This window comes from Squalius cephalus (genome assembly GCF_949319135.1).
Source record: "Squalius cephalus genome assembly, chromosome: 14".
Classification (NCBI taxonomy): domain Eukaryota; kingdom Metazoa; phylum Chordata; class Actinopteri; order Cypriniformes; family Leuciscidae; genus Squalius; species Squalius cephalus.
In genome coordinates, this window is record NC_137135.1 from 34,788,446 (window position 1) to 34,807,568 (window position 19,123).

Here is a 19,123-nt window from a genome sequence, read left to right on the forward strand (position 1 = left end):
GTTTCTTGAAAGTGGCTCCAGACTCAGCCGCTCTGGTTGAATTAGGCAGATCATTCCACCAGCAGGGAACAGTCATGGTAAAGGTCCGAGAAAGAGATTTTGTGCCTCTTTGAGATGGCACCACAAGACGTCGTTCACTTGCAGAGCGCAAGTTCCTGGATGGCACGTAAGTCTGAAGTAAAGAGTTAAAGTGAAAGGGAGCAGAGCCAGTGGTTGTTCTGTAGGCAAACGTCAGTGACTTGAATTTGATGCGAGCGGCAACTGGCAACCAGTGCAATTTTGTGAGGAGAGGAGTGACGTGTGCCCTTTTCGGCTCGGGTGCAGAGGTTTGACTGTGCAAGCTGGAAGACCGGCCAGGAGAGCGTTACAATAGTCCAGTCTGGATAAAACAAGCGCTTGGACAAGGAGTTGTGTTGCTCTGATAGGAAGGGCCTGATCCTCCTAATGTCGCACAAGGCAAATCTACATGACCGGGCAGTTCTAGCAATGTGGTCTGTGAAGTTCAATTGATCATCAATTACCACACCAAGGTTCCTGGCTGATCTAGATGGAGTTATGGATGACGAGTCTAGCTGAATGGAGAAGTTGTGGTGCAGTGTGGGGTTGGCCGGGACCACGAGTAGCTCTGTCTTCGCAAGGTTTGAAGGTGGTGGTCCTTCATCCAGCCAGAAATGTCTGTCAGGCAGGCTGAGATACGATCATACGGATCATACCATACAGAGCAGCCATGCTAGCCAAGTGATCAGCCGCACCGCAGTGAACTCATTACAAACTATTAATAAAGTGATAAGAGCAGCTTTCAACATGTACAACTCATTCGTATTATGTTGAACAGTGTTTATACTAAAACCGCAAGTGTGTTTTCGCAGTTACCTTCGTCTTCTAGTCTTCTCGATGCTTCTTCCTGTTTCAATGTGAATGAGAAGAATATGCCGAATTTGGGCATGAGCGTGGCTTCTGACGTCACACTTGGATGTGGGCCAGGTTGGATGTCCAGCGTAGACCCTTCTGTCGGTACACGATCCGTTCTACGTATGCGTATAATGGGATTTTAGCAATATTGCGATTATACTCAGTAAACACAATACTTAATAATCATAATCGCATCAACTATAATCGTATTAAAACAGGTGGCGTACCGCGTTTTTTAATTGCAGTATGCGGCCATGTAAACACTTTAATCGCACTAACTGAAGTGCGCGTATTTTGTCACGCACCTTAAGCGCATATTCATTTTAAACTTGACTTTAGGAAGTTTTCCCTGAACTCTGTCAACACAACTCACTGTCAGCAGTCTGCCTTCATCCAGAAACAGCGCAAATAATGTGACAGCAGTGTATAAAACTGTTACAGGCACCGACATAATATTTCTGTCTTCATCACGGCACAGAATAACAAAATACGTCCATAAAACCCCGTTTGTTATTTAATGTACGCAATTACGCGCATGCGTGAAACGGATCGTGCAGATGGAACGGATCTTGTACTGACTATTCTCGGAAAAACGGCAGTGGTGTTCACAGTAACGTGGAGTTGTGGTTTCGTTTCATACTGTGTCTATGGGTTTGGGTAAACAGAGGCGGCGTCAGATCAGTGGGGTTTATGCGAGTCAAACAAGCGACCAATCAGCGGACAGTCTTTTTATTTGTACGGCGCTTCTGATTGGTCGAGAGATTGTAACCAAACAACCCTAGTGTGGCGCCGTCAGACAGACATACATGGACGCATGTGCGACTATCAGAAGAGAGTCCGGTCTCGATTCACACAGGTCAATAGAGCAGACTAAACCTCATCTGCATTACTTGTAACTTGTTATTCCTTGTAAATAATAGCATAGTAACTTTGTTTTCAATGTGTGTGTGTGTGACACTGCGGACACAGTGTAGTTTAGTATTTAGTTGTTGCTTTTAGGAAAGATCATTTTATAATTTAACGAATGCACATTGTGTGGAGTGCAATTCTTTTTATGTAGCAAATGTCCTGTATGATGACTGACGTGACGTATAATATTTATTGGTTTGTAAATTAGACACGTCTGTCTGTCGTGTGTGTGTTCTTCGCGAGGGAACAGATTAATATTGATCGTTTTTTTTGTTTGTTTTGTTTAAATTACAGTAGATGGAAACTAGGAGTAAACACATGAAGAGAGAGAGAGAGATGAAGACACAAACAACTGAAAACATGAAGCTTGTGAAGATTGTCAGATGGAGCAGCTTGAATGATTTAAGACCAGAGTGTGAGTAAAACAATCACTCAGAACTCAATCAGTAAATGTTTGAGGGAATCATCTGTGTTTCTGAAATATATGCCATTGATTGTGTCCATATTTGTGTTAATCCTGCAAATGGAAGTTGCTCTGATTAATAGTGTGATTAATGATTTCATATGTGGTCTCCTGATATAATTCCTTATACGTTTATTAAACTGATTTGTAATGGTTAATATGGCAAACCAGTGGCGAAGCGGCTAAATTAGTATCTGTTATATAGGCTATATATAATTTGTAAAGTGTAGGCTATTATTAAAAATACATAGCGTCTATAACATACTGTTTCGCGCTGATAATCCTGTGCTGGTGTTGTGCTGTACTTGAACAGCAAAGAGAAACCAAATAACACGGTGACGGCGAGTGAGTTTTCGATCAGTTTTCTTCTGCCCCCTAGTGGACATAGGCCTACATTCCTATACTAAGCTATACAATACTACATACTTGACTCATTGAGGGCTTTTGTACAGTAAACAAACCTCCAGACTGCTGAGAGTGATGATTAGATGAATATGTGAATATGTGCTGTGCTTTCCTCTCAATAACTAAATAAACACGCAACAAAATTGAGAGAACAGCAAGCTTTTAAAAAACACAAAAACAAGAAAAGCATGTGAACATGTCGTGTTTTTTTAGCAGCTTTACAGTATTAAAGATGAAAACAGTGTCTCGTTTCATTAGAAGTACAACTTCATTTGCCTGTTATCCAGCAACAGATGATCAGCTTTATCATCATCATTATTATCTTGTGCAGTTTTAGTGTTGTATGATGTTGTTCTGTCTCTCTTTAAACTGAAGATAATATTATGTTTCTTCATTCACAGTGTCAGTGGATCCACACACTCCTGTAAAGTGTGTATCTGAATCATCAGAGAAGATCAAGCATGAGCTGAGATCATGATATCTGAGTAAATGATGAGAGGACGCCTGAACTAATGTAAGATCATGTTTGAGCATCATCTCTGAGATACACTGATGATCAGATGATCAATATTTGATTTATATTTCAGTGAATATTGATGATGATGATGATGATGATGATGATGATGAAACCACATGTGTCTTTTTTTTAAAGCTCATTAAAGTGTCTTCTGGACTCTCGAGATCCTGACAGCAACTTTATTCATGACAGAACATGATGAACTAATGTTTCCAGACCTTAAATCTTCCTCCGATAAACTGTGTCCGTTTATTAGGCTTTGTAAATAGAACAGGAATAAGTGTAAGTTTGTAAATGCTATTATATTTTCATATAGTTGTATAGTTTTTTGTTCTGAATATAAAATTCTATGTATGTCAGTTATAAGTGCAATATTGCATCTGGCTGTTACAGTATTGTGTGTTTCTCCATGTTAATATGATCCTCCTCATGTAATGTTCTTTATCTTGATGCACAAGCACATGTGTGTATCTTTTACTCCTGCTGGTTTCTGTAAGTTTTTCATTTCTTTGAAACATTTACTGTAAAACTGAATTAATTCTGCCGAGAAAAGTCCAGATACAAACACACTGTTTTAAATAAAATGCATAAAGCGATCAGACGGTCTTTGTAAACACTTTCTGAACTCATTTTCTCCACGGCTCATCCAGTGCCGTTCCACTCATGACCTCTGACCTCTCCTGACAGACACAAGATCATCTTTTACAGTAAAATAAGAGCTCTGAGTATAACGTACAGTCTAATCAAACACAGCAGAGGTTTGTCAGTAATTACTCTCCATCATGTCGTCCCAAACCCGTGAGATACCCGCTGATCTTCAGAACACAGATTAAGATATTTCTGATGAAACCCGAGAGGTTTCTGATCAGACTATTGTTCAAGCACTACAGTAAAGACATAAAGAGACAGATCAGAGGCAAAGAATTAAAATAATAATAAACCTGTAATGTAACGCATTCAGGGCTGGAAAGATTTCTAAGACATTTATAAGTCTCTTCAGTCAGAGACAAAAAAAAAAGTCTTTCCCCTTGACCATCCAGCAAAACTCACTGAGACTCACTGTGGATATTTATTTCTGCATGACGTTCAATATGCTTAGAAAGAATATAATGGTGTTATTTATGACTAAGACAGGTTTAAAATTGATATTGTTCAACACTTTAAGGCAGTAAGATCATGATCTTTACTGGGGACACAAAAGGCATCAAATCCCAGCAATGTTTTTTATTTATTTATACTTTTTAAAATTGTATTTACATATTTATTTTTATTAACATTTTTAACATAATTTCTCTCTGAAATATAAAATGTCCAACCTGCGAGCACCTTCTTACAGACCCAGAGTCCTTGAAAACTCCTGGTTTAAGACACAGAAAGTGATTATTTGGTCTAGAAGAAAATGACTGTCATGAACTGTGAACTTCTTGGATAAGATCAGACAAGAACACCTCAAACACATCAACACTTCTGCTTTATAGGCCTCTTACTGTATGCGCTACAGCCTGTCATATCATATTCTAACACTAAGTGTCGCTATTTCGCCGTTTTTGATCAGTCTTTCTAAAAAAAGCTCGGTTTATCTGCTGTAATAATCAATAAATCCATATCATCTACAGTATAGAACTCAGTACATACACATGATATTAAAACATACGCATGTGCAAATATGCTATCCATTTAACTGACTGTATTTATCATACATATGAAATATTTTCCTTTTTAACTTATCAACTTCAGCTCAATCATATATTATTCTAATGAATTAGGTCCTTATTATATGTCCTTGGCTGAACTTTACAATATATGTCTAATATTACATTAACTTTAAACTTATAATTATAATTTAAAATATGAATTCTTATCGAAACTTAAATTAAGAACACAAAACATAACTTTTTCTGCATCAACGAAATCCATAAAGTCAGTCCTGTCACACAGGAAATTATGATATAAAAATGTACTATTGAGGAAATTTTGATGAATTAATCGCTTTAATTGTGTAGATGAAGGTGGGGTAACGTATCACCATATGTTTTTGTAAAAATCTCCTATGTTAAGCTAGTTTTTTACAACTATATGAGTGCCTGGCGGGTATTCTGTGATTGTGTGTATACAGTTGACAGAAAAGTTGCTTATATTTCTTAGAGGAAATTACAAAACCATGTTAGATACAATCACGGACACGTGACCAATAAGAAAATGCTATTTGTGTCAAAGAAATTTATTAGGAAACCGTTCTAACATATACAGATTTGTCTGTGACAGGGCCTGACATATTAGGGGTGAAATGCGTATAAATATGTATTTTATTCAATCATAAAAACACGCTGAGATGGCATGATATGTGTTTCTCATAGTTTTACATGTCCTCGTTCAGATTTAAGAATAATATTTTTTCCCCCCAATATTTTTTATAAGTGGAAATGTATGTTTCTGGTAGAATGTCCCCTTTATCTTAGTTGCATTTATTGAGTATAGATATGATATTGGGCCGCTTGTGAAAGTCTGTACAAAGGTAAAGGAGTCTGTAAACGCGGGTTACTGCGAGTCAAACAAGTGACCAATCAGAGGCCTCCTAACAGTCTTTCTATTCGTACGGCGCCTCTGATTGGTCGAGAGATTGGTAATCAAACAACACGGGAAAAGTAGTAAACGCTCGCCGACAGACAGACGCGTGTGCGATTATCAGAAGAGTCCGGGCTCACACAGGTCAGTAGAGCAGACTAAACCTCATCTGTGTTACTTGTAACATGTTATTCCTTGTAAATAATGAAATGCATTGCACCATAGCAACTTTGCTTTCATGTCGACGTGTCCATGATGCGTATGGACAACTGCAGAAGTGCATGTGTGTGTGTGTGTGTGTGTGACACTGAACACAATGAACAATGCAGTTTAGTGTTTAGTTGTTGTTGCTTTTAGGAAAGATCATTTTATAATTTAACGAATGCACATTGTGTGGAGTGCAATTATTTTTATGTAGCATATGCTGACTAATATTTATTGGTTTGTGAATTAGACACTGTCTGTCTGTCATGTGTGTCTGACTATAAACTATGACTCAAGTTCTTAATTTAACTTTCTGACCTCTAAATGCGTTAATCGTGTGGCTCAGCACAGCTGGAATTATAGATGTTCATTTTTCTCATAGACATTCATCATTAATGTGTTACTGAATGTCGTCTTGCATGGCTTATCATGACCCTTTTGACCTTGCTCTATGGCAACAGCCATGTTTCTGTTTAGTGTTTGCATTCCCAGCATCCCTCCAACCTGCAGAAATCACCTGTGTGCGGACTTAAAGTTTAGTGTTAAACAACAGGCTTTCATTAGAAAGTGAGATTCTTTCCATTGCGGTTTTTAAGATTTGCCAACATTGTGAAGCCGTAGTGTTCAGTGTAATCATCTCTCCCTCATTGTGGTTGTGTAAATGGTTGGTTTCATCATGTTTATGCAACGTCTTATTTCTATTTAAGATAATGCGATTCATAGGTGCTTTGGTATGGAAGCTTGTTTCTACCATGGAATAAAAAATAAATAATGGAATTTAAAAAAAAAGGCAATTCTGAGAAATAAACTTTATTATTAATTATTATTATTATTATTATTTAGTTATAAACTTGGAAACGTGAGAAAGTCAATTATGAGATATAAACCTGGAATCGCAAGAAATAATTGCGAGTTATAAACTTGGAAACCAAAGAAAGTCAATTACAAGTTATAAACTTGAAATGGCAAGAAAAAAGTCAGAATTATGAGTTGTAAACTTGAAATGGCAAGACAAAAGTCAGAATTATGAGTTATAAACTTGGAAACGTGAGAAAAAAGTCAGAATTATGAATTATAAACTTGAAATCGCAAGAAAAAAGTCAGAATTATGAATAATAAACTTGAAATCACACGAAAAAAGTCAGAATTATGAGCTATAAACTTGAAATTGCAAGAAAAAAGTCAGAATTATGAGTTATAAACTTGGAAACGTGAAAAAAAGTCAGAATTATGAATTATAAACTTGAAATCGCAAGAAAAAAGTCAGAATTATGAGTTATAAACTTGAAATCGCAAGAAAAAAGTCAGAATTATGAGCTATAAACTTGAAATCGCAAGAAAAAAGTCAGAATTATGAGTTATAAACTTGAAATCGCAAGAAAAAAGTCAGAATTATGAGTTATAAACTTGAAATCGCAAGAAAAAAGTCAGAATTATGAGTTATAAACTTGAAATCACAAGAAAAAAGTCAGAATTATGAGTAATAAACTTGAAATCGCTAGAAAAAAGTCAGAATTATGAATTATAAACTTGGAATTGCAAGAAAAAAGTCAGAATTCTGAATTATAAAGTTGGGAACATGAGAGAGTCAATTATGAGATAAAGCCTAAACTTGAAATTCGCAAGGAAAAAAGTCATAATTATCAGTTATAAATTAGGAAATGTGAGAAAGCCAATTGCGAGATCTAAACTTGGAAGTTCTAAAGTCTGAATTGCGAGATAAAAAGTTTCAGTTTCCTCTTTTCCCTTCTGTGGTGTAAAGAAGCCTCAATACTCCGGTGTTCTTGCAGAGCGTGTTTAGTTTGATCATTGTGTTGCTTATGAACAGGTTTGGTGGAAACTGGAAACAACAGGCAAGAAGACAAAAGGAGCGTGTGAATGTCTGCCTGTACCTCACATCTGCTCATCTTTATTAATAATCTACACTGTTGATTGTTGTATCCATTCATTCATATTTTATGAAGGTCAAAAGTTTAAATGGCATGATGTATTTTGTCAACACACTCGACCTTTGTCCCGATCATGTGACAGATGTGTGAAGATATCACAAGGTCAGACTGAGACCGCCTGTCAGATTTAACACAAGTGTGGTTTATTGTGTTTAAGCTGCTGTAAATGTGATCCGGAGACCCATAATGCAACAGGCTCGTCATTATGGCGTGATATGAATGACTGAACGAGATCTCTGCTTATTTTAGGAGTATTTTCATGACAATTAAGCACATTATAGTCTTTAAAGTTTGGTTACAGTATGGTTTTTCAAGCACTTCTATTGAGCAAAGATGCATTAAATTGATCAAGAGATTTATAATGTGATGATAAAATCTGTATCAAATACATCAAAGAATCCTGAAAATTAATGTTTTCAACACTGATAATAATCATAAATGTTTCTTGAGCATCAAATCATCATATTAGAGTGATTTCTGGAGGATCATGTGACACTGAAGACTGGAGTAATGATGCTGGAAATTCAGGAATAAATTAAAGACATTTTTTTTTACTACATATTCACATAGAAACAGCTTTAAATAATAATATTTCACAATTTTTTACTCAAGTTTATTTAAATAAATAAAAATTATATGATCAGTAAGTCATGGCAACTTATGTTTTTACATTAACACATAAATTCATAAATTCAACTCTATCTAAATCAATTTAATATAATTTAAGTTGAAATGACTTGTATGTGAAGTTGGTTCAACTTAAAAATTTAAGGCTGCAACTGAACTTAAGTTTTTTTAAGTTGAAATAGGTGGACATTTAGCCTATTCAAAAACATTAAATAAATCTTACCAACCTCAAACTTTTGAACAGTAGAGTATATAATGGTAGTATTTGTTGCACTGGCCTTATGCAAGAAAAAAAAAAAATTATATATATATATATATTTGACATTATACAGTAAAAATGAATGTTTAATGAACCATCAGTGTATGATAGAAGAATTTAGTTGGAAATCTCAATAAAATGCAAATAATCTTAATGCTCGTAAAAATAGGCTGCGGTTTATTCATGCAAAATAATTTTTCTTATCAAAAGAAAATATACAATTTTATATTTTGCATGACCAAATTAAGCGTTTTATTGGATTTTATATGTTGTTGGATTGTGAAATTATTTACATGGCAAATTTCTTTTTCTTTTTAGTGTTTTTTATTATTTATTTATTTTTTGTAGGATCTTCCATAATAATTTGCATTAGTTTCTCATTGCGTGTTAAAATGGACATCAACAAAAAATTTAAAGCAATGCAACAAATACTAGCGTTAATTATAAATACTTTACCATTTAATATTTGTGTCCTTTGACCCTCAAAGTTCTGAGTTTATTTATGCAAAAACTTCAGTGTCACATGATCCTTCAGAAATCACTCTAATATGATGATTTGCTGCTCAAGAAACATTTATGATTATTATCAATGTTGAAAATATCAATTTTCAGGATTCTTTGATGAATACAAAAAAGTTAAAAAATAAAGTCAGAATTATGAGTTATAAACTTGAAATTGCAAGAAAAAAGTCAGAATTATGAGTTATAAACTTGAAATTGCAAGAAAAAAGTCAGAATTATGCATTATAAACTTGAAATTGCAAGAAAAAAGTCAAAATTATGAGTTATAAACTTGAAGTCACAAGAAAAAAGTCAGAATTATGAGTTATTAACCTACCTAATAACAATTTTTTTTTAAATTATCCTTTACAGTCACTTTTAATCAAATTGAATTGCAAATAAAAACCCTTGACATCACGCCTCAGATCAGTGTAAAGCTGTCTTGTTCTCGAGCCTCATGTGGATGTCACATGTCTGCTGTCTCTCGTCAGAAGTTGCATGCCTTGAATATATATCTGGATCTGTTCCACTCAACCTCATGCCACTGTTTTCCATTTGTTGTGCCACTGTTTTTAAATAGCAGCAGGGGAGGGTTCGCCGGCCATCGGGTGAGCGGCCCGAGGGTCTGTCATTGGTCTCGCCCGTCACAGCCGGAGCTTAAAGGACGTGGTCACGTTACCTTTGCCCTGGAAAGCGCAGTGGAATGAGACTGTGTTTGTATTTATCAGCTCCTCTTGACGGGTCGACACCAAACCCGTGAGATTACGAGGAAATAGTCGATAAATAAACGGAAGCGTGATGCTATCATAGGTAGTGATTGAGGGGTATCAGCTAGGCCGATTTAACCTTTGACCCTTGTATCCCTTAAAACTCATCTTTGATCACCGAAATGACATGCCTTAAAATATCTTGAATGTAACTCGACACCCTTGCCTCATTTAGTATGCGCGGTTCTATGAATATGCAAATGAGCCCCGCCTCCACTCACTCACTCAGCTCAGAGATCCACTGGTTGACGATCACACGTTGATCTGATTGGTTACAAGGTAGTTTGTGACGTCAGAAACACCAGCGATTTCAAAGCGTGTTTTTGAGACTGTCTTTGGTTCACTGCAGTTTTAAGGAGGAAATACTCAGCAATGGTGTCGACTTATGAACTTACACATGATTTGCATATTAAAAACACCACATAGACACATAAACAACATTAAAAGCTTGATTTTCACCACAGGAGATTATAAAAACTGTGTCAGTACGATTTCCTAATGTTTTTGATCACCACCAATGCTGCATTTATTTGATAAAAAAAATACAGTAAAATCAGTAATGTTGTGAAATATTATTATAATTCGAAATAGATGTTTTCTATGTGAATATATAGTAAAGTGTAATTTTATTCCTGTGCTCAAAGCTGAATTTTCAGCATCATCACTCCAGTCTTCAGAGTCACATGATCCTTCAGAAATCAAAGAAAAATTTCTGATTATTATCAAATCTTTGATGAATAGAAAGTTCAAAAGAACAGCATTTATTTGAAATAGAAATCTTTTGCAATGGAATAAATCAATTTAATGCGTCATTGCTGAATAAAACACATTTTGTAATCTTACTGACCCCAAACTTTTGAACTGTAGTGTATTTTGAAGCATTTGTAACGTTGGTCGTCTAATCATAGGACTTTTATCACAGCCTGATGTAATCAGCGTGTCTTTCTTGTTGAGTATTGACACAGTTATCATATCTAGTCAGTTGTGTGGTTTTTTGTTTTTTTATCTTAGCTGTTTTACTATTGGTCAGTTGCTTGTGTGACTTCCTGCTCTGTGATTGGCTGAGACGGCAGGTTCTAAGAGTGTGTGTGTCCAATAAGGAGTCTGAGCCTCGGCTGCACATAAACTCAAGCTGTAGTTGTTCAGACTGAACTGCTGTTACCTTCACCTGCTCATTCATTTCACCTTCGTGTTGCAGTGCTCACGTTTGGACGTACCGTATTCTGCTAGTCTCAGGTGAAGTGTGTGTGTGTGTGTGTGTGTGTGTGTGTGTGTATGTATGTGTTGTAGCTGTCAGTGGTTATGTGGGTGTAGGAGACACAGCGGCACTTACGTTTGGACGCACCTTATTCTGCTAGTCTCAGATGAAGTGTGTGTGTGTGTGTGTGTGTGTGTGTGTGTGTGTGTGTGTGTGTGTGTGTGTGTGTGTGTGTGTGTGTGTTGTAGCTGTCAGTGGTTATGTGGGTGCAGGAGACACAGCGGCACTTACGTTTGGACGCACCTTATTCTGCTAGTCTCAGATGAAGTGTGTGTGTGTGTGTGTGTGTGTGTGTGTGTGTGTGTGTGTGTGTGTGTGTGTTCTGTGCCTTTGCTGTCAGCAGCTGTACTGTGATGAAGGACAGTCAGACATGTTTTGGTCTGTGCTGAGGGGTTGAGGAAACTATCATAGTACAAATTACTTTTGACAGAACATAACGAATGATTTAGTATTTTCAGTTTGATTCTGAATGAAAGCATATTGATTTTAGCTGGATTTAACTCTTTGTGTTGTTTGTATACACTCATGCATGAGTTTACTAGTGTTTCAAGCTGTGTGTGCGTGTGTGTGTGTGTGTCAGGACGTTTTACCCCGGGGCAGTAAGAATAGAAGTGGGTGAGAGGTTAAAGGAGTAACTCGTCCTCCTCGCACGGTTTAGCATGATTCACATATAGCATAGCTGGCGAAGGTGACTCACATCTCTTACCTAATGCTGCTGATGCTAAGTGTGTTAGCTTGTTTCAGATGAAACTTGTTGCACTTATAATAATTGATTTTGATTATGATCATAATGTTTAGTTGGACCACTTCAGTGTTCAATGGATGCTTGTTTCCGCCACAGAATAATCTTTTTATCTCACTATTCTGACTCTTTTTTTTTAATTTTTTTATTTTTTTCCTCATAATTGCGCAATGTAAATTCGGACTTTTTTTCCACAATTGCAATTATAAAGATATCAACTTGCAATTCTTTCTTTTTTCTTGCAATTCTGACTTTTTTCTCTCAATTGCGAGTTTCTATTTTGCAATTCAGAGTTCAGAAAGTCAGAATTGTGAGATATAAACTCGAAATTGCAAGATATAAAGTCAGAATTGTGAGATTGCAAGTTATAAAGTCAGAATTGCGAGATATAAACTCGAAATTGTAAGTTGTAAAGTCAGAATTGTGAGATATAAACTCGAAATTGCAAGTTATAAAGTCAAAATTGTGAGATATAAACTCGAAATTGCAAGTTATAAAGTCAAAATTGTGATATAAACTCGAAATTGCAAGTTGTAAAGTCAGAATTGCGAGATATAAACTCGAAATTGCAAGTTATAAAGTCAAAATTGTGATATAAACTCGAAATTGCAAGTTGTAAAGTCAGAATTGCGAGATATAAACTCGAAATTGCTAGTTGTAAAGTCAAAATTGTGATATAAACTCGAAATTGCAAGTTGTAAAGTCAGAATTGCGAGATATAAACTCGAAATTACAAGTTGTAAAGTCAGAATTGCGAGATATAAACTCGAAATTACAAGTTGTAAAGTCAAAATTGCGAGATATAAACTCGAAATTGCAAGTTGTAAAGTCAGAATTGCGAGATATAAACTCGAAATTACAAGTTGTAAAGTCAAAATTGCGAGATATAAACTCGAAATTGCAAGTTATAAGTCAAAATTGTGAGATATAAACTCGAAATTGCAAGTTGTAAAGTCAAAATTTTGAGATATAGCCAAAACAAAGCATTGGAAAAAAATTGGTGTTATTTTTGTATCTTTTATAGTTTTTATTATTATTTTTAATTCGATTTTGTTTATATTTTGTTTTCATTTTAATTTCAGTTAAAGTTTTAGTAATTGTGTGGTTTTTTTTAGGTTTTTTTGTTTGTTTGTTTTAGTTTAGTAAATCAAGTTAAACTAAATGAAAATGGGAAACTAGCTGAAATAAAATAGCTATTAAAAAAATAGGTATGAAATAGGTAAAAGTTAGCACTTTTTAGAAATGTTTTTAGTTTAATAGTTTTGGTTTCAGTTATAATAATAACCCTGTGTAGGATTTACTTTGAACATTTTTTTTCTCAGAAATTGCCAGTAAATTTCATAAATATTTACAAAGAAACTGCAAATAACACAGAAACATGTAATTTTAAAGTAGAAAAACAGAAATATATTTTCTTGTAAAACGTACTACAGTAATTTTTGTTTTATTTTTCATCTTTTTTTATAGTGTGGGTGAATCATAAGAAATCACACAAGAGCATGTCTGGGTCATGAATCAGCACATGAACATTTCGACAAAATGAACATGAACGCAAAGGAACATTTTGTGAACACAAGTTGGTGCTGGTTTTGTGAAGTTGTGTAAGGTTTAATGACATGTTAGAGGAGTGTTGAGACTGTTTCATTTGAGTTGAATTACAGGTGTAGTAGATTAACATAATAACCTTACACAACATCTGATAGTTGCTTGAGTTTGTTTGACCCTTCATCACTGATTGTCACAGTTCACCAATTGATTGCTCGACACTATATTTCAAAACACTTGACAGGATTTTATAGCACAATAATGTGCCAATAAAAAAAGATTTTACTGAACTGATTTTTTTTTTAACCATTGGAGGAAAATAAGCAAATTTCCACATTGTCTTGGTAGTGGGTATTTTAATATTCATCATATTTCCTTTGATTTTCATCCAAAAAATCAAAAGAAAATATATAATTTTATATTTTGCATGACCAAATTAAGCATTTTATTGGATTTTCTATGTTGTCGGATTGTGACATTATTTACATGGCAAATAAACACAATTACTTTTTCTTTTTAGAAATAATTTGCATTAGTTTCTCATTACATGTTAAAATGGACATCAACAAAAAATTCAAAGCAATGCAACAAATACTAGCATTAAAGGGATAGTTCACTTTGAAATTAAATTTTGGTATGTTTTAGCTTACCTCAAGGGCATCCAAGATGTAGGTGTCTTTTTTTTCCGCAGTAGTTTCAATTTTGATATTTTTAGGTCAAACCGTTCTTGTCTGTCAGTCCTATAATGCAGGTCTATGGTCACTGTCTCAAAGAGCATGCACAGAGTCCAAATGAAACAATTCCCCATCGTAAGTACACATTGATGGCCTAAGACACGAAACGAGCGGTTTGTGTGAGAAAACGAACAGTATTTATATCGTTGTTACCTCTTGAACACAGCCGCGTCCAAATGATCTGAGGGCGCGGGCGGGTATAGATATATACACTAGACGTCGCCTTGGCTACTGCAGTTCATTGGAACGAAACCGTAGCCAAGGCGACGTCTAGTGTATATATCTATACCCGCCCGCGCCCTCAGATCATTTGGACGCGGCTGTGTTCAAGAGATAACAACGATATAAATACTGTTCGTTTTCTCACACAAACCGCTCGTTTCGTGTCTTAGGCCATCAATGTGTACTTACGATGGGGAATTGTTTCATTTGGACGATGGGGAATTATTTTAATTTGGACTCTGTGCATGCTCTTTGAGACAGTGACCACAGACCTGCATTATATGACTGACAGACAAGAACGGTTTGACCTAAAAATATCAAAATTGAAACTACTGCGGAAAAAAAGACACCTACATCTTGGATGCCCTTGAGGTAAGCTAAAACATACCAAAATTTTATTTCAAAGTGAACTATCCCTTTAAGTATAGATACTTTACCATTTATTATATGTCTCATTTGACCCATAAACACTGTAGTGTATCTGAGACTGGAAGAGTTTGGTTCGTGTTGTTCATGTGGAGAAGACCCACGCCATCGTTTCTGTTCGTATCGCTGAGATCAAGAGCTGAGATTCAGATATGATAATGAGCGTTTGCTTTCTGACCAATCAGAGCAGAGCAGCTCTCAGAGAGGCGGGGCTTAGAGAACTGAATCCTTGATCGAAGCGTTTCAGACATGGATATTATGAGAAAAATAAAGTGTTTTTTGATGTAAACATGTTGTAGGAGACTCTAAAATAACATTAGCAGCCTTTAAAATAGCATTATAGCACTTTAATATTATTGTGGGATGCTTAGAATTATGCAAGAAGTGAAATTCTAATTCTTGTAAGTATTTATGATGCATTTATGTACGATCATGTGTTAATTTAAAAAAATCACTTGCTTGGTTTTAATTGTATTTACATGATATTTGTATTTTTGTGATTGAATTTTTGCCATGAAAATAGCCTTGAATGCTGACATGGCACTAAATAAAACAAACTGAATCTGTATTTATGTACGACACCAGTGTCCAAGAGAATGAACAATAATGTTAAACTAAACTGAACCTCTCCCTGCAGTATGTAATGTAAACCCTGCTGTCCTCCACAGATTCAGTCATGCAGGCACACGAGCTGTTGAAGCAGATGAGGATCCCCGAGCTCTCCGAGGTCCGGGATTATTTCCGCGGTCTCTCCACCAACACACTCCTCGGCATGGGCGCGTTCACCGCGGTCACGGCGTACTGGTACGCCACGAGACCCAAAGCCCTCAAACCGCCCTGTGACCTGCGCATGCAGTCGGTGGAGCTCCCGGTGAGTGAACTCAAATCCTGCCATTGCAATCACAGGTTTGACATTTAACATATTTAATGGTTGCATTTGTGTTTTGGTCACTCAGGGTGGAGAGTTCGCTCGTCGAAGTGCAGTTTTAAACGGAGACCCGCTCATGACCCATTTCTACGAAGACGCCAAGACCGTGTACGAGTGCTTTCACAGGGGCCTGAGGGAGTCGAGTACGTACTCTTCAGTTTTATTTCAGCTAGGGGTGTAACGAGACCCTCATGATGCATATCACGATACGATATTATTGAGATACTCAGAGACATATAATAAAAGATTAACAAAAAATGGACTGTTGATGCTAAATTTGATATTACATTGGGGTGTAAATGAATAGACTTGGACTTGATGCTGGAAACCCAATCAGGACAATAGAGACGCCAGTATAACATATTCATGATTCTGAAGATGAAAACACAGAATTATTTTAGATGAATATGCTTGATCTCTGTCACTGACTAGATATATTTAAAATAATGTCGGCCACTTTTTACTGGTAACATCAGACATTTGGCATTATCAGGACCCACAAATATTCCCCCATTGCATTATTATACATTATATATAGTTGAATATAATAGATTTTTTTTTCTCACACAGTAATTTCTATTTTTGGTGATTATACACAATATATATTGTCACTATCCACGATACATATTGTTGCATTTTGGTATTGCAATATGTTACACCCCTAATTTCAACCCTTTAAAGCTTCAGTTTGAGTACTGATATCGTCACGTCTCTTAGAATGTCATATCGAGTCTTTTCACAATACACATCGTTTCAAAGCAGCTTAAAGAAAATCATGATGGTGAAGCGGACATATACTTTTTCACTTGCTGAACTCTCTTCAGTGTAATGTTGCAGTTTGAGTGTGAAAAAGCTCTGCAAAGTCACACAGTTCTTCTCTATATCAGTGTCAGTGTTTCTGAACTCCTGAAACGCCTCCATTGTAGTCTTGAGTTTCTTCCGGGAACGAACACGTCACAATATTCCTCATTATAATAATTCATGCGCAGAATAAAGGGGCGGGGCCTGGTTGAGTTAGTTAGTAGTGTGTTAAACTGGCGGTTATGGGAAGGGGCGGGACATTTCCCAAACACACTCGAAGCCCTCGACCAATCACAACACACTGCTCCAGCCGACCAATCAGAGCACAGTGTGCTTTTCAGAAGGAGGGGCTTCATAGAGACAGGAAGTAAACAGAGCGTTACTGACAGACTGGGAAGAGAGGAGCCGCAACAATGGAGAATATGAGGAAAATAATCAACATTCAAGCAGGAAAACCTGTTCTAGAGCTCGAAAACAACAGCAAGACTTTGTAAAATATATCTTCATGTAATAATATCTTAATGCCTGATAATTTAGCAGCTTTGAGGTGGATGATAATATAGTTAAACATTTTTTTGATGATGCAGTCAAGATTTGTTATATCATAATATATATCGCCCTATGCAAGTGTGTTTGTATGCGGATAAAGTTGGACAGACTTGTATATCCAACTTTATATAAAAATCTGGGCAATAGTATAGTTACATTTTGCAATGAAATGTGATGTCAACCTGTGGTAAAGTAGTCACATTATGTTGAATACATAAAAACAACTGTTGCAAAATGCAAACGGCTGTAAATGTGATGTATTTATTTTTCCATTTCAGAAAACGGCCCCTGCCTGGGGTCCAGAAAACCAAAGCAGCCGTATGAATGGCTTTCCTACTCAGAGGTATACAACACTTATGCATCCATATCTGTTTTATACACTCGTCTGTAATTGATGTGCACTTTTGGACATATTTAACTCTTAGTGATTCAGAGTGTCAAGATTTTTCTGCTGGTTCAGAAACACGTTTTTGCTAGAAATGGTGACATTCAATAATTTGTTCATAATTTTGAACACAAGTTGTGTGAGTGTGAGAGAGAGTGAGAGTGTGAGAGAGAGTGAGAGTGAGAGTGAGAGTGTGTGAGAGTGAGTGAGAGTGTGTGAGAGTGTGTGAGAGTGAGAGTGAGAGTGAGAGTGTGTGAGAGTGTGTGAGAGTGAGTGAGAGTGAGTGAGAGTGAGTGAGAGAGAGTGAGAGAGAGTGAGAGAGAGTGAGAGAGAGTGAGAGAGAGAGAGTGAGAGAGAGTGAGTGAGAGAGTGTGAGAGTGAGTGAGAGAGAGTGAGAGACATAAAAGTACTAATATAAAATCCGGAAAGTCTTTCACACTGCCGCCTAGCCATCCGCCTATCTTTATTATTGAGCGCTGGAATGCATCATAGCTCACGTTTGCTCTTCTCTCAGCTCTCAGGTTAATAAGTTACCTGGTTATTTCATAATAACTTAATAACATAATAACTCCAGTCACTGGACTGACATCCAGCACGCTGTAAAACCTGTGCAGTAATGCGTCCTCTGCTTTGAAGGACTCGTGCAGAGAGACACTGTGTTCCTTCAGTGTGTGTCATGTGTAATCAGAGCATCCCGCACACACACACCTGTAGAGAAGCTGGTTTGGGATTCAGACCCACTTCAGTGCAGGTTCTGGAGATTGTCCACACGGTTGTAAAGGTCGCACTGACACAGGTGGTCAGACTCTTCTGGTTAACTGCACATTTCTCAGATGATTAGTTTCTTGTTAAACTGCACGTGATACTGCATTCCTGTGGCATGACACTGGAAAAGTCAAGGTCATGGGTTCGATTCCCAGGGAATATGATCAAATGCATAAATGTATGGATGCACCAGGGTTATTATCATAAGGAAATTGAGTTGAATTTAAACATATTTATGGTACTCTCTGATCTTTTTCTTTATTTTCTCCCCCCTTCTTGTGTACGGTGAACTGCATTTAACTGACTGTTTTCTTTGGTTGTGTTATTCGTCATGTGGTCTTCCTCAGGTGATTGAGCGAGCGGAGAAGTTGGGATCGGCATTTCTACACAAAGGACACTCGAAAAACGGAAACCCGTACATCGGCATCTTCTCCCAGAACAGACCAGAGGTCAGAGCTCAGAGATATGGCCTTTATTACCCAATAATAGCATAATCAACCAAAACTCAAAATATTATGTTATCTTAACAAAATTGGTGAATCTAAGTTGATTTGACAAAAGATAAAAAGTTGAGTTTTAGTGTGTTTAGATTTTGACCAGATTTAAATCAATGATGTAAATAATAAATATGATGTAAATCTTAAATGATAAAAACTTATTCAAAGGTCAAGTGTGTAATTCTTTTTTAAT

The 19,123-nt window shown here is 36.3% G+C and overlaps 1 protein-coding gene and 1 long non-coding RNA gene across 5 annotated transcripts in view; both read left to right on the forward strand.

Annotated features, from left to right (window-relative positions):
* Positions 1 to 19,123, forward strand: part of acsl1b (acyl-CoA synthetase long chain family member 1b) — a 47,502-nt gene that overhangs the window by 11,708 nt on the left and 16,671 nt on the right. Inside the window, exons 1-5 of one of the 4 annotated variants that reach the window (XM_079892026.1) lie at positions 5,821 to 5,915; positions 15,674 to 15,876; positions 15,962 to 16,076; positions 17,562 to 17,626; positions 18,781 to 18,882. In XM_079892026.1, coding sequence (XP_079748152.1) covers positions 15,682 to 15,876; positions 15,962 to 16,076; positions 17,562 to 17,626; positions 18,781 to 18,882 — 477 coding nt within the window. In that variant the 5' untranslated portion in view covers positions 5,821 to 5,915; positions 15,674 to 15,681. Of the gene's footprint in view, positions 1 to 5,820; positions 5,916 to 11,149; positions 11,315 to 15,673; positions 15,877 to 15,961; positions 16,077 to 17,561; positions 17,627 to 18,780; positions 18,883 to 19,123 lie in introns of those variants that run through there. The other 3 variants (XM_079892027.1, XM_079892029.1, XM_079892028.1) reach the window with 3 other exon arrangements.
* On the forward strand, positions 1,693 to 3,817 carry LOC307171261. The gene is made up of 4 exons (XR_013823516.1): positions 1,693 to 1,768; positions 2,116 to 2,236; positions 3,091 to 3,203; positions 3,342 to 3,817. It is a non-coding gene; the product is annotated as an uncharacterized lncRNA (long non-coding RNA).